This window comes from Pempheris klunzingeri, chromosome 11 (assembly GCF_042242105.1).
Source record: "Pempheris klunzingeri isolate RE-2024b chromosome 11, fPemKlu1.hap1, whole genome shotgun sequence".
Lineage (NCBI taxonomy): Eukaryota > Metazoa > Chordata > Actinopteri > Acropomatiformes > Pempheridae > Pempheris > Pempheris klunzingeri.
The window spans coordinates 26,720,001-26,735,000 of NC_092022.1; the positions used below are offsets into that span (position 1 = coordinate 26,720,001).

General features: G+C 45.8%; 1 protein-coding gene across 1 annotated transcript in view; it reads right to left on the reverse strand.

Annotated features, from left to right (window-relative positions):
* Nucleotides 1-12,416, reverse strand: part of kcnd1 (potassium voltage-gated channel, Shal-related subfamily, member 1) — a 49,945-nt gene extending 37,529 nt beyond the window's left edge. The window contains exons 1-3 of the mRNA XM_070839700.1: nucleotides 12,246-12,416; nucleotides 9,050-9,295; nucleotides 3,618-4,330 (exon numbers count right to left, since the gene is read on the reverse strand). Of these exons, the coding sequence (XP_070695801.1) occupies nucleotides 3,618-4,330; nucleotides 9,050-9,295; nucleotides 12,246-12,401 (1,115 nt within the window). The 5' untranslated portion in view covers nucleotides 12,402-12,416. The remainder of the gene's footprint in view (nucleotides 1-3,617; nucleotides 4,331-9,049; nucleotides 9,296-12,245) is intronic.
* Between the last annotated feature and the right edge of the window lie 2,584 nt (nucleotides 12,417-15,000).

Consider the following 15,000-nt stretch of genomic DNA (forward strand, 5'->3'; position numbering starts at 1 on the left):
GAGAAGAGAAGCGACTCAAATGATCAGCTTTATCAGCAAGTTTTAGGAAAATAAGTGTTAAAAACCACATTAAAAAGCAAAATATACCTGATTCTGATGGTCTGGTTTTTCAAATTCTACATCAACAACATGTTAAACAAAGGTTTGAGTCTCCAGTTTGATCAGATCTTATTAAGCTAATCTTGTTGAGGGCTGCAATGGCTGCACCTGATCACAGTAGGTCCACTAAAAGAGCTTGTTTGATCCACTGACAGGCTCAGAGTGTTATTCTAAGTGTGTGACAGCATCATGGAAAGGATCCCTACAGAGAGAGACCTGGAAGATCCTTTTGGTTTAACCACAAACAGCACACACACCAGACTACATTCACTAAAACAGGGATTTTAGAGAACAGGACACAGGAGCTGCTGCTCTGCTGCTGCCTCCATCAGTTAGCTTGTTTGTGTTATTGTGTGTTACACAAATGCTGTGTTGGATCTGACACTAACCCTTTGAAACACCAAAGTCACACAATAACACAAACTAACTTACTGATCGATGCAGAGGAAGACCATGAAATTACGGTTCTTGTCAATAGAGTCTGGTGGTTTTGAATAAAGCACTATAATGTCTGTTTGTGGTTCAACAACCAGAAACAGACATTTTATCACTTTATGTTGTCTTTCCTTAATAAACAGATGTGAAATCAATCAGGTTGGTCTGAACATCCACCATCATCCTGTGATCCTGCCGTCATATCTCATATTCACTTTGCATTGGGGGGAAAAGTATCTGTGGCACCAGCAGGGGCGCTGTGGGTCGGATTAAAGGGGCAGAGGACTCATGAGCCCGGACTGCAGCACCCCAGGTCTTTGGCGTAGTGGCCAAACCGCATAATTACAGCAATGGCGTCCCTCATGTGACCCCATTGGGACCATGTGATTTTTCAAAGTCACGACCTGCGAAACGACTCGTTTCACCATCAGACTTTGATCCACTCAGTCCGAAAACATTTGGAAAGTATTTCATATTTGGATAGTCCTTTTAGCCATTGAGGGCTAACAGGAAGTTAGCAGAGAGCTAACAGGAAGTTATGTGCCCAGCGATGAGGAAGATCGAACGTTTTTGTCTTCATGCTCCTCTGAGCAGCTTTCAGAGCCTCCAGCACTGAGTCCAGGTCTCTGCAGAGTCAGGCGACCGTTCAACTTGACAGAAAGACTTTGTTTTGGTGTCGTTTCCACAGAGGATCATTTCCAGAGCTGATCATCTTCCACAACTGATCTTCTCCAGAGCTGATCATCTTCCACAACTGATCTTCTCCAGAGCTGATCATCTTCCTCAACTGATCTTCTCCACAGCTGATCGTCTTCCACAGCTGATCATTTCCACTTGCTGAGAGCTGATCTTCTCCAGAGCTGATCATCTTCCTCAACTAATCTTCTCCAGAGCTGATCATTTCCAGAGCTGATCTTCTCCAGAGCTGATCATCTTCCTCAACTGATCTTCTCCAGAGCTGATTGTCTCCACAGCTGATCGTCTCCACAGCTGATCGTCTCCACAGCTGATCGTCTGATGGCGTGTTAATATCACACTAACTCAGGTGAGGACGGGGTCGTGAAGGACAGAAAACTCGAGGCACTGAAACCGAGTTTTTAATTTCTATTTGTTGGAATTTATCGACTGTACCACGCTGTGTGTTCCTGCTGCCAGTCAACAGAGAACTCATGTGAGATAATTTGAGCTCGTTAATACATGAATGACAGATTTCCCCAGTGAAAAGAGCTATTAATTGTTCTATTGAAGTTTTTTTTTTTTAATCAGTGCACCTGAAGGAATCACACGACGTCGAGACACAAACAGCGTCTATGTTTTCTCCTCTCTGAGCTCCAGCAGATTGAGTTTCCCCTCACAGATATTGCTTCTGGAGGGGCTGCAGTAGGTTGGTGATTTCACTTCGGTTTATTTGCACGGTGATAAAACACAGGAGCAAAGCAATAAAAGCAGCGTGATGAAAAACAACGATAACAAACTGAACAAAGAGGAACAAATGAGCAGATCGGACTGCAGCCGAGGAGAGGGGGAGGAAGGGGGAGGAAAATACAAGGAGAGGGGAGGAAGAGGAGCGGGGGGGTGAAGTGGGAAATAAGTGGAGAAGGAAGGAAAACAACTGGTTTAAGATGAATTTAATCTATAAATGCTTCTTAAAACTTTAGAGGCAGCGTTTAAAATGTCACTGGACACTAAACCAGACTGACGGAGCAGTGAAACTGTCACTGTGGTGGTTCATACGGCAGAAAACTAAATAACTGAATCACATTTCCACTCATCCATTACTGTCCGTCCGTCCAACATCTACAGAACCAACATTTAGTTTGGTTCAATCAGAACCTGAAATAAACCCAAACTCCAGTGTTTCGCTGCGACTCCACAACAGCCAACAGAATAAAATATCTAATTAAAGATGTTCACATTTTGAAGAAAATTTCACTAAGCTAGGCTTCACTAAGCCAGTGTGTCATCCGTTTCCATGGAAACACATGGGGGATCTGACTAATACCTGGAAAGCGATCAGTCCCATAGCTAGAGTCCTCTGTAATGAAGCCTAGTTTAGCGCTCCAGCGAGTAGGCCGGACCTTAGTAACGCCCTTAGTAACGTCCCTAGTAACTCCCTTAGTAACACCATCTCATGTTCCTTTTACTGTAGGAGCTCAGTATTTCACTGTGTACTAGTAGTACTTTTACTGTAGTATTTCACTGTGTACTAGTAGTACTTTTACTGTAGTATTTCACTGTGTACTAGTAGTACTTTTACTGTAGTATTTCACTGTGTACTAGTAGTACTTTTACTCACACTACTTTACTGAATACAAACACTTTTTTTACCCATAAATCTTTTTTTTTACTTACTAAAATGAGTAAAAGTTGTTTTTCAGCTCTGAGCTGTTTGACTCATTCACAGTTTCTGAACTCACACTTTGTCTCCATTCACAGACAGGTAGGAGTATAAAGTGTGTGTGTGTGTGTGTGTGTGTGTGTGTGTTAAAAGCAGTATGGTCGGCTCAGTCGGGGCTTATGGCACTTTACTGACTCACTCTCTATTTCTGATGTTTCCAAAGGCTCTTTGAACAGCAGATAATAGATCAGTGCTGGAGAGCTGCAGGGTGAAGACACCATCATCCTCACACACACACACACACACACACACACACACACACACACACAGAAACACACACACACACACAGAGAAACACACACACTCTGCACTCTGCAGTGAGTGTGTGTGGGCGGCAGCAGGGTGAAGATACACCACCGTACTCGAGAAGCAACGAGTGGGAGGCAAACACACACACACACACACACACACACACACACACACACACACACACACACACAGACACGGTTTTTCACACTTCATCTCTTTTCATGGTGGAAACAGACGGTAAAACTCTCCTCCGTGACCAATAACAATGACACAATACGGGACAATTAAAGCAGAGAAAAAAGAAAAACAGACACTCGTGTTGCCGTGGCGACAGCATTAACAGCATCGCAGCCGGCGGCGGCAAAACAAAATCTGCCTCGGTGTCAGATGTCACGGCGGCCCGCGGACGCGCGGCGCCGAGCTGGCGCTAACTCACCCGAGCGTCGTCATGGTGACGATGGTGTACCAGAAGGAGGCCGGGATGGAGGTGAAGGTGGAGCCCTTGGTGCCCTTCTCGGCGTAGAACATGACGGTGGCGAAGATGATGATGGCCATGGTGAGGGAGAAGAGCAGGAAGCCGAGCTCGGAGGCGCAGCTCTTCAGCGTGTAGCCCAAAATCCTCAAACCCTGCGAGTGGCGCGAGAACTTGAAGATCCGGAAGACGCGGAAAACCCGGAGGGTGACGAAGGCGCCGCTCACGTCCTCGTTCTCGGGCATCACCAGGCCGATGTAGTAGGGCATGATGGCCACCACGTCGATCACCGACATCACCGAGCGCATGAACTTGCAGCGGCTGGGCGCGGCGAACAGACGCATCAGGTACTCGAAGGTGAAGATGAGCACGCAGGCCGTGTCCATGCAGAAGAAGGCCAGCTGGTATTTCTCCCCGCAGGGAAGGTCTTTGACGTTGCCTTTGAGCGGCCGGCAGGGGACCGTCTCCACCACGTTGGCGATGACGGAGACGGCGATGAAGAAGCCGGTGACGTAGTAGAAGACCAGTGCCATGGTGGAGGTGTGGGGGTTCTCGAAGGCTCGCCATAGCCGCTCCCTGGAGGTGCTGTGTGGGGGCAGGGGGGCGTCCATCGCCTCGTTGGCCTCCGTGTCCTCCGCCAGACGCTCCTGGTTCTCCTTTTTCCTGTCTCGGTATTCCTTCACAGAGAGAGAGAGAAAGGAGGAGGAGGAGGAGGAGGAGGAAGATCAGCCAACTAATTCATCATAATTTATCACATTAATGTTAAAAACACACGATGCTGAACAACCTATTGAATCTGATCAGACTGACTGATCAGGAGAGTTTCTCCTGCTGATCAGTGTTCCTGCTCAGATTGAGCTGGTTTGGTCGTTAAACTGATGTTGGAGCTTCTAACAGGATCAAACAGGCCGCGTTTCTTCTTCTGCTGCTTTAAATGTGTTTCTAACGGGATCAAACAGGCCGCGTTTCTTCTTCTGCTGCTTTAAATGTGTTTCTAACAGGATCAAACAGGCCGCGTTTCTTCTTCTGCTGCTTTAAATGTGTTTCTAACAGGATCAAACAGGCCGCGTTTCTTCTTCTGCTGCTTTAAATGTGTCTCTAACAGGATCAAACAGGCCTCGTTTCTTCTTCTGCTGCTTTAAATGTGTTTCTAACAGGATCAAACAGGCCTCGTTTCTTCTTCTGCTGCTTTAAATGTGTCTCTAACAGGATCAAACAGGCCTTGTTTCTTCTTCTGCTGCTTTAAATGTGTTTCTAACAGGATCAAACAGGCCTCGTTTCTTCTTCTGCTGCTTTAAATGTGTCTCTAACAGGATCAAACAGGCCTTGTTTCTTCTTCTGCTGCTTTAAATGTGTTTCTAACAGGATCAAACAGGCCGCGTTTCTTCTTCTGCTGCTTTAAATGTGTCTCTAACAGGATCAAACAGGCCTCGTTTCTTCTTCTGCTGCTTTAAATGTGTCTCTAACAGGATCAAACGGGCCTCGTTTCTTCTTCTGCTGCTTTAAATGTGTTTCTAACAGGATCAAACGGGCCTCGTTTCTTCTTCTGCTGCTTTAAATGTGTTTCTAACAGGATCAAACAGGCCGCGTTTCTTCTTCTGCTGCTTTAAATGTGTCTCTAACAGGATCAAACGGGCCTCGTTTCTTCTTCTGCTGCTTTAAATGTGTTTCTAACAGGATCAAACGGGCCTCGTTTCTTCTTCTGCTGCTTTAAATGTGTTTCTTGGATGTACTTCCTGCTTTGTTGTGCTGCAGCTACAGACAGCAGCTAAAGTCACAGTCAGAGTGTTTCTCCATCCCAGATGAACTTCTGGTCGTCATGGTGTTAAAAACCCTCTGAGCGGCTGACGTCTGGCCTGGTGCCCCCCCATTAGAGAATAATACTGATGTGCTGCTGGAATAAACCACTGACAGTCTGCAGGGGGGCTTTTATTTTGAAAACTGAACTGATTCTCTTTGCTGTTTGTCTGTCTGACTTCCTGCCGCCTCCTCTGCTCTGAGCTGCTTGACACGTCCGTCAGAAACAAACCAGGAGTGAATGTTTAGCGGAGCACTGAGACGCTTCTGGGGGGGTCTGAAGGTTAACTAGAGCGAACGCCATCAGCTCCGGTGTTCCACAGTAAACTCTCCCAGCTGATGATGGAACCAAAGAAATGAAACAAGGAGGGCTTTTACTCTGAAACCGGAACGTGCCGCAGACGCTCACGGTGGGATTTGTCCTCCATGTGTTTTGTGAATAATCTTTGGCTTCACTTTGGTGCGAATGCTCGTTATCAAACCTGTTTGACTTCATCATAACAAGAAAAGACTGCAGGCTGTGAAAACAGCTCTGAGCCTCTGATCAGACCTCCGCTAAGGACTCTGAGGTCTCTTGGTTTTATTAGACACTGGAAGTTTGTCTCTGACAGTAAACATCAGGCCGGAAAGATCGACCAAACCCCCCGATGGACGGAGCCAGCAGTCAGCAGCGAACAGCTTTTGGACCAGTGGGTGTTTGTTTTCAGGATGACGGGCCGTCGTACTAGTGGGCTCTCGGTCGAATGGAGCTGTTGGGGTTTCAGAATAATGTGCCACTGGAGCAATAGGCGGTCCCCAATAAAATAACACAGCCCTGAAGGAAGCTAAATGGATTCGAGCAATAAATTAAACAGCAGCCGGTGACCTCCGCAGTGACTAATAAACAGGTGTGGAGAAACACTTTATTCCCTCTTCGACCATTTTGCCTCGAATCCTGATGACGAGCTAAAAGCTGTAACAGAGAAGATGGTGAAGAGCAGCAGCAAAACAACGGAACCTGTGAAATTACTAGAGGAACAAAAATAAAAATCATGTGGACCGTTTCCTCGTGGGAAATTGTGGGGGAGGTGTTGAGCAAGTAAAAAAAAAAAAAAAGGAAAGCAGTTATTGGGATCTCTCATGGCTGAATGAAACGTCTGTGGACAGGATGGAGGCTGCCAAATGAGAGGGAATAAAGAATAATTACTCATTCATGAGTCGGTGGACGGGTCAGCCATACGAACGAGGATGTAAAGATATAAAAGCCTCTGGGGACAAAGCTAATATAAGAGTGATCTGTTGTTCGGCCAAAATCAGCCTGGATGTGAGCTGCTGGTGTTTCAGAGGGCTCGTCGCCGCCGCCTTAATGAGCTGCAGTGTGATAATGGAGTTTGAGAGCAGCGCTGGTTAGTAATCCCCCTCACACCATCCATGGTTCTAAGCTTCAGTCATTTAGCTGATGATGCTCCTCTCCAAAGAGGCTGAACGAGTGCAGCACTTCTGTCTGCAAAAGGTCACAGCATCTGCGTCGGAGGCATTTTAATCTGGAGGGGCTGCAGTGTTAAAACAATCATTACAACTGGAAGCTGCTGCAGGAAAGTCGACTAACGAGAAAAACCTTTGTGGTCCAGTTCTGCTCCGTCCTCCACGAGGCTCCATCTCCACCAGGAGTGTTTCAGAGAGTTCCTCCTGCTCAGGTTGAGCTGGTTTGGTCTTTAAACTGATGTTGGAGCTTCTAACAGGATCAAACAGGCCGCGTTTCTTCTTCTGCTGCTTTAAATGTGTTTCTAACAGGATCAAACAGTCTGTGTTTCTTCTTCTGCTGCTTTAAATGTGTTTCTAACGGGATCAAACGGGCCGCGTTTCTTCTTCTGCTGCTTTAAATGTGTTTCTAACGGGATCAAACGGGCCGCGTTTCTTCTTCTGCTGCTTTAAATGTGTTTCTAACGGGATCAAACGGGCAGCGTTTCTTCTTCTTCTGCTGCTTTAAATGTGTTTCTAACGGGATCAAACGGGCCGCGTTTCTTCTTCTGCTGCTTTAAATGTGTTTCTAACGGGATCAAACGGGCCGCGTTTCTTCTTCTTCTGCTGCTTTAAATGTGTTTCTAACGGGATCAAACGGGCCTCGTTTCTTCTTCTGCTGCTGCTTTAAATGTGTTTCTAACGGGATCAAACGGGCCGCGTTTCTTCTTCTGCTGCTTTAAATGTGTTTCTAACGGGATCAAACGGGCCGCGTTTCTTCTTCTGCTGCTTTAAATGTGTTTCTAACGGGATCAAACGGGCCGCGTTTCTTCTTCTGCTGCTTTAAATGTGTTTCTAACGGGATCAAACGGGCCGCGTTTCTTCTTCTGCTGCTTTAAATGTGTTTCTAACAGGATCAAACAGGCCGCGTTTCTTCGAAACAAGGAGGGCTTTTACTCTGAAGGATCTGCAGTCGTGCTGATTTCTTGGGAAGAGTTGGTCTGAATATGTTTGTCTTTGGGTTGGTGTTGTTTAAAATGATCTATATTATATTCTATATTTATAGCAACACCACAAACTGCACTCTTAATAAAGGTCTGCAACAACATTACTTTGTGAAAAAGCAATAAAAAGGCCAGAAATTGTTGCTGCTGAAGCCGTCCAACACATGACGGGACCCACCTCATCGTCATCGTAGCGTCATTTCAGCAGTTTATTTGATCATATTTCAGATTACAAACACACACACTGACCGTCAGACTGTCTAACAACCCTGACGTCCATGCTAATCATATCTATTTCTGTAGAAGACGGTTTAGCGTTACGCCGTGATGACAGCAACCAGTTATCAATAATAACAGGTCATTTACTCTTGAGCAGCCCAAAATTAATAAATAAGTATTATTCGGCTGGTTGTCTCTAAATTTCTGTTGTGGGTTAGTCAGACGGGCTGTGGTGGCTAGGCTAACGATAGCTAAGTTAGCTCAGGCTAGCTCTAATGCTGAAACATCGACAGGGATGTATGAAATGACTTTATTGTCTAAAAGCATCGCACACATTCCTGATAACAGATACGGACGTGAGAAACATATGAATTCCTTAATCTACAGCTGTTTAGTGGTAAATCTGCTCTGTTTTTACGTATGTGACATTAGTTGATGATGTCAAATAGTCGCAGTTTGTTTAGGTTTAGACAACAAAAGTGTTAAGTATTAAGAACAATGATTAGATTTAAAGTAAGTATGTCAGTTATGATCCTAAGTTATAATACGGGACATAAGTTACATTAAAAGTTGTGTTACAAGGTAAAATAAGTCAACGATCACTTTAGGTTTCACAGGACAAGAGCAGCTTTGTTCGCGGTAAAAGTCCTGCGTTTGACTCCCGTCCCTCCATTTGCAGACTTTGTCATTTGACAGACATTTGCAGATTTTACTTTACATAACGCAGCCATACGAAACAAGTCCAGACGGTTAGTGACGTGTTAGCGACGTGTTAGCGTAGCGCCCACTGTGGGCCAATCATTACAACTTTAAGAACCAAAGTGTTTCCTCAAATTTTGTCGACACCCAACTGGGAACATCCGCGACTTTCAGACATTCAAACAAACGCCGCAGCTCCTTCATGGAGACTAAAAGCCGGAGAGAGCGGAGGTTTACCTCCATGCAGCAGTCTCCGATGATCTCTGGCACGATGCCGTAGAAGGCCAGCTCTTCATCGAAGGCCTGGATGCACTCGTGTCGTGGGTAGTGCAGCTTCCCGGTGCGGTAAAAGTTCAAAATGTGCCGGAACATTTCGGGATCTCGGTCAAAGAAGTATTCCTGTGTGTCCTCATTGTAGAAGAACTCCTTCTCCGACGAGCCCAGCAGCGTCTCCGGATAACGATCCAAAGTGTTCTTCCACGTCTGGAGAAACAGCAGCAGAAAGAGAAGACATTTATTATTCTCTCTGGAGACTAAAACTGGGTCTTGGTTGGACTTCCATGGTGCTGAATTATAAATCTCAGCAATAACAACACCATGTGGACATCCATCCCTGTTTTTACACATCCTGGTGTGTGAGTGACTGGTAGGTAGTAAAAGTGTTGGAACTGGTCCAGTAGATCACCTCAGCCAGCAGCCACCAAACGGGCTGCAATGGCTGCAACGTGATCCTTTGGGACAACTGCACCTGATCACAGTAGGTCCACTAAAAGAGCTTGTTTGATCCACTGACAGGCTCAGAGTGTTATTCTAAGTGTGTGACAGCATCATGGAAAGGATCCCTACAGAGAGAGACCTGGAAGATCCTTTTGGTTTAACCACAAACAGCACACACACCAGACTACATTCACTAAAACAGGGATTTTAGAGAACAGGACTCAGGAGCTGCTGGTCTGCTGCTGCCTTGATTAATTTGTTTGTTTGCGTTATTGTGTGACTTTGGTGTTTTGAAGAGTCAGTTTGGATCCAAACTAATGTGTTAAAGAACACCAAAGTCATAAAAACCAGACCAGCAGCTCCTGTGTTCTGCAAGATAAAATTTCTGTTTTTGTGAAAGGAGTCTGGTGTATTTACAGAGATCCACAAACAGCCGTTATATCGCTCTCTGCACACACACCAGACTACATTCACTAAAACAGGGATTTTACTAACAGCACACAGGAGCTGCTGCCTCCATCAGGTAGTGTGTTTGTGTTACTGTGTGACTTTGGTGTTTTAAAGGGTTAATTCAGACCCAACACAATATTTGCACTGAACCTTCACCAGCTGACTAAAAAGTGAAGTCAGGACTACTTTATGCTTCGATATTTTAGTTATTATTTGGCATCCAACATGAAAAGCAAACATCGCCGTATATTTATATTTCTATATATATATATATATATATATATATATATATATATATATATCACTAAAAACGTCAAGCTGCTGTATTTAGGACAAACTCACAGGCTCATCAAGAACTTTCCTCTTGTTCTGCCGCTGCTGCAGAAAGTGCTTTGATGCTGCTTGATTTCTGAAAGCCAAATCTATTTTTGTTGCAGAGCCATTTTGTAGTTATTTCAGCCCAAATGCACAACAATGCGCTGATTAGACGTACAGTATTTACAGCAGTCAGCCTTGGAAGTACGAGCGGAGCCGGGAAGTGAGTTCTGTAAGTCACAGTGAGCTTTTTGTCCTTAAAATGATTTGTTTTGGACACGTGTGGAACCCAGAAACACTTCACCAAGAAGGCAAACGTACATAAAGTCAGTGTTTTTGCAGAGGTTCCTGATTGGAGTTCCAGAAGAGCTCTTGGCGAGAGGCTCATGGGTAATGTAGTCTGTCTCTCTAGCTGGTGTTTCCTGTTTTATTTTCTAGTCTTAGTTCCCGCCCTGCACCTGGTGTTTCCTTCACCTGTCCTCTCTCCTGCTCGGCCCGTCCTGATCCTCTGATGTTTATCTCCTCACACAGTTTCACCTGCACCTTCCCGTCTAATGTAGCTTTCTATTCTTAAAGCTCGGGAAGGATGAGCATCAGCATTTTCCTTTGCTTCCAGCTACCCAGCGTGACAGTCATAATAATACTACTACTAATAATAACTTGGATTTATATATAACACCTGAGGAGAAACCCAAGGATGCTTTAAGCAGATTGTGGAGGAGGTGGAGAAAAACTGTTTGACCTTGGCGTGATGGTGTGTTGAACACAAGAGGATAAAATAACTCACACCATAAAACTAACTCCAGTATTCAACAGTAGATCAACGACAAACAGCCGTTAGTCAAACCCACCAGACTCCATTGACAAAAACAGTAATTTTAAAGATGCTCTACTGCTGCCTGATCCAAAACCTTCTGGACCTACCGGTTATTCTAAACTCTGAATACGTCCAAAAAGAGAGTTTATTCATTTATCTTTAATAGAGAATGATAATAATTGAGCACCATTAACAGACCAGTGGATCTGCATGGATGCAGTTCTAGAGATGGGAGAGGGACAGCAGGGGGTTAATGTAAAGTCTGTACTCTCACAGTAAAGAGAGGACGATACAAAGGAAACTCTCTTAAGCACGTTATCACCCCGACATTACATAGATGTGAAGCCCTGATAATCAGTCAGTGCTGAAGTGGTTCTCAGTGTTGGGGACATTTTGTCTGCAGTGGTTTTATATCCACACTCATCCTGAAGCACAGAGAAGAGGAGAGGACACCCTGTTCAATAAGGTGTGATTGATAAGTAAGGTCCCTGATTTGTCAGGAAGCGGTCCACCATGTGTAGCATTTACATTCATACTGGATACATCTGCAACACAGGATTTACATCCTGTAAAGTGTGTGTGTTCTGTGGCAAAGCAGAAGCTTAGAGGGATTTTGTTTTATTGAATGATTTGGGTTTTTTTTTTTCAGAATTATCCAATAAACAATCTTATCACTCTGGTGGGGTGGTGTGGCCTCTTTGTCTGGAGATTAGGGTTACACATCTTACACATGGGTCCTACCTGTCCATGTCCACATCTTTTGGTTTAACCACATATATATCGCTCTCAGCACACACACCAGACTACATTCACTAAAACAGGGATTTTAGCTCACAGGACACAGGAGCTGCTGCTCTGCTGCTGCCTCCATCAGGTAGTTAGTTTGTGTCATTGTGTGACTTTGGTGTTTTAAAGGTTTAGTTCAGATCCAACTTAATATTTATGTAACACACAACAACACAATCAAACTAACTGATGGAGGCAGCAGCAGAGCAGCAGCTCCTGTGTCCTGTGAGCTAAAATCCCTGTTTTAGTGAATGTAGTCTGGTGTGTGTGCAGAGAGCGATATAACGTCTGTTAGTGGTTAAACCAGAAGGATCTTCCAGGTCTCTCTCTGCAGACGGCAGCACCCACCTGAAACCTGACCCCGCTGACGTTGACGTACAGGATCTCATCTGATCTGGACGAGTTATCCACGGGAGGTTTGGGCATCGTCTTCTTGGCCAATGGCAGCCATCCCACCGCTGCAGCCCGCGCAAACGGCAGCCATGTCGCCACACCAGCCGCCATCTTGCATCAGCGCGTCCCACCTGTAGAGAGTCAAGTTTTGTCCCTGGGGGAGGGCGGAGCTAATGGATCTGAGGTAAGAGCCTTCAAAGGAATCCTCGCTCACTTCTTTTCCTGCCCTGCTTTCTTTGAGTGGTCGGGGCGGCGAGAGAGGAGGTGGTCGGACATGTTTAGGGGGGAGGAAGGGGGGAGGGAGGGGTCAGAGGGCAGTTTGGTGTCAAGCCATGAAACCACAAAAGAGCGGGAAAGCCGACGCATCTGACAGGTATGTGGCCCGTCTTTTATTTTGAAGAGTCTCTGAAGTCCTTTCCGGTGGGTGTGGTTTGGAGCCTTCCTGTTGCACTCCAAAATAAAAGCACAGCTCCTCCCAGCCTGCAGGGCCTCGTCGGGGCAAACTGACCCTTTTAAAACCCAGAAGAGAAACTCTTGAGGGATTAGTCGAAATATTCCCTTTTTTGGTGGTTTTGTCCCGACTGCAGACGACGAAACCTGCAGCCAACAAGCGAATGTCCTAAAAAACAAGACGTCCCGCTTCAAAACACAAACTCCTGACGGGACAGCATCACTTCTTCAGCTCTCAGCTCTCAGAACAGGGAAACATGTGTGAAACAATAATAAAGTTACTCTCTGATATTGCCGTCGCAGGTTTATTGCTGCTGGGACTCCACAACAAGAAGCAAAAAATCCAGGCAGGAAAGCGTTAAGACCTCGACGTCTGGCCTCCACCTCGCTGCATCCTCCTCCCTCCCTCCCTCTCTCTCCCTCCCTGTCTGTGTCTAGCTCTCTCGCCCGCCCTCTCTCCCTCTGAAGACTGATTTGTTGCAGCGCCGCAGCCTTTCAAATTCTTATTAAATTGTGATGATGGTCCCTGAAGTTGCAAGATAGACAGAATCGGCCCGTTTGCCTGCCTCCCTCTAAGTGTTTCTCCGCTGTGGAGATTATGGATGTGCAGCCTCCCTCTTCCTCTCTTTCTCCTTCTCGTTTTGCTTTTGCTTGCTGTTTTTGCCCTCTCTAATTTTCCTTTATCTGTCTCTGTGTTTTACCCCCTCTCTCTCTCTCTCTCTCTCTCTCCCTCCCTCTCTCTCTCCCGTTCAGGTCGGCGGGGCATTCGTGGCGGCAGCTTTGTGTTGGAGAGCGAGGAGGAGGCGTCAGGAGGCCTTTAGTCCATGTCCATGTACGGTCGTCCTGTCAGGAAACACACAAACAGAAAAGAGAGGGAGAGTGAGAGACAAACCAGGAGAGGAGAGGAGGACAGAGGAGGAGGAGGGAGGAGGAGGTGTGGGAGGAAAGACTGAAAGACTGAAAGGAGGGAAAGAGGAAGGGAAGATGGGAGGGAGGACTGAAGGAAGGAAGGAAGTAGGGATGAGAGGAAAAAGGTAAAAAGGGGAGAAAGAAGGGAACAAGGAGAGGAGAGGAGGAGAGGAGAGGAGGCCAAAAGAAGGATGGAAGAGGAAAACAAGATAAAAATAGTGATGAAGAAGAGGAGGGGATGAAGAGGAGGGCAGGGAAGATAAAAGTTGTGGAAAGGAGGGAAGGCGGAAGGGAGGAGGTGAAGACAAGAGCAGGAATGAGAGGAGAAAGGAGAGAAATTTAGAAAATGAAACGAAAAGGAGAGAAAGAAGGGAACAAGGGATAATGGAGAGGAGAGAGGTGAGGAGAAAGGAAGGCTGAGAGGGAAAAAAGGAGGGAGTAAAGGAGGAACAAGTGGGAATATGAGGAAACAGAAAAGGGAGGAATGATGGAGACGAAAGAAAGGAGACAGGAGGAGGTGAGAAGGAGGTGTAAATAAGAGAGGGAGATAATGAGGGAGGGAGGAAAGGAGGGGAGGAAGAGAGGACAAAAAACAGGAGAAAAGGAGGAGAAAGAGTTTCTGGAGAAATGAACAAGGGAGGAAGAAAGGGAGGTAAAATAACAGGATGAAGGGAGGAGAAACAGGAAGGAGAAAGAGAAAGGAGGAGAGGACGGAGGAAGGGGGGAGGGAAGGATAAGAGTGTGAAGAGAAAGGAAAGAGAAGGAGGAAATAAGGATGGAGGAGAGCAAGAGGGAGAAAACAAGGTAACTGTAGTGAGGAAAGAAGGGAGAGAAGGACTGAAAGGAGGTGATGAAGAGGAGGAAGAGTGGGGAGGACAGAGGCCATGATGAAGGACCGTCCTCATAAAGCTGTCCAGGTGACTGGTCCTCACAAAGGTACATAAACATGCACTCATCCAATCAGGTCAGTTCCCCTCAACAGAACTCAACTCAGTTTTTAGACGATTTAACAGAAACTAACATGTGACAACGGATCAACATGACGATCACACATCCTCTGAACACACTGAACAAACAGTGGGTCTGTGTCTCGTTACCACTTTTGGGGCTAATTAGTGCTGCATAGCATGAAAACCTTTAACCAACTGCTGAAGCTGAAGTAAGAAGTTTACACATGAGGGACAAAAATCAGCGGTATGGTCCTTTAACAGCAACGTTTCAAACTAATCAGCTGACAGCATCATGGAAAGGATCCCTACAGAGAGAGACCTGGAAGATCCTTTTGGTTTAACCACAAACAGCCGTTATATCGCTCTCTGCACACACACCAGACTACATTCACTAAAACAGG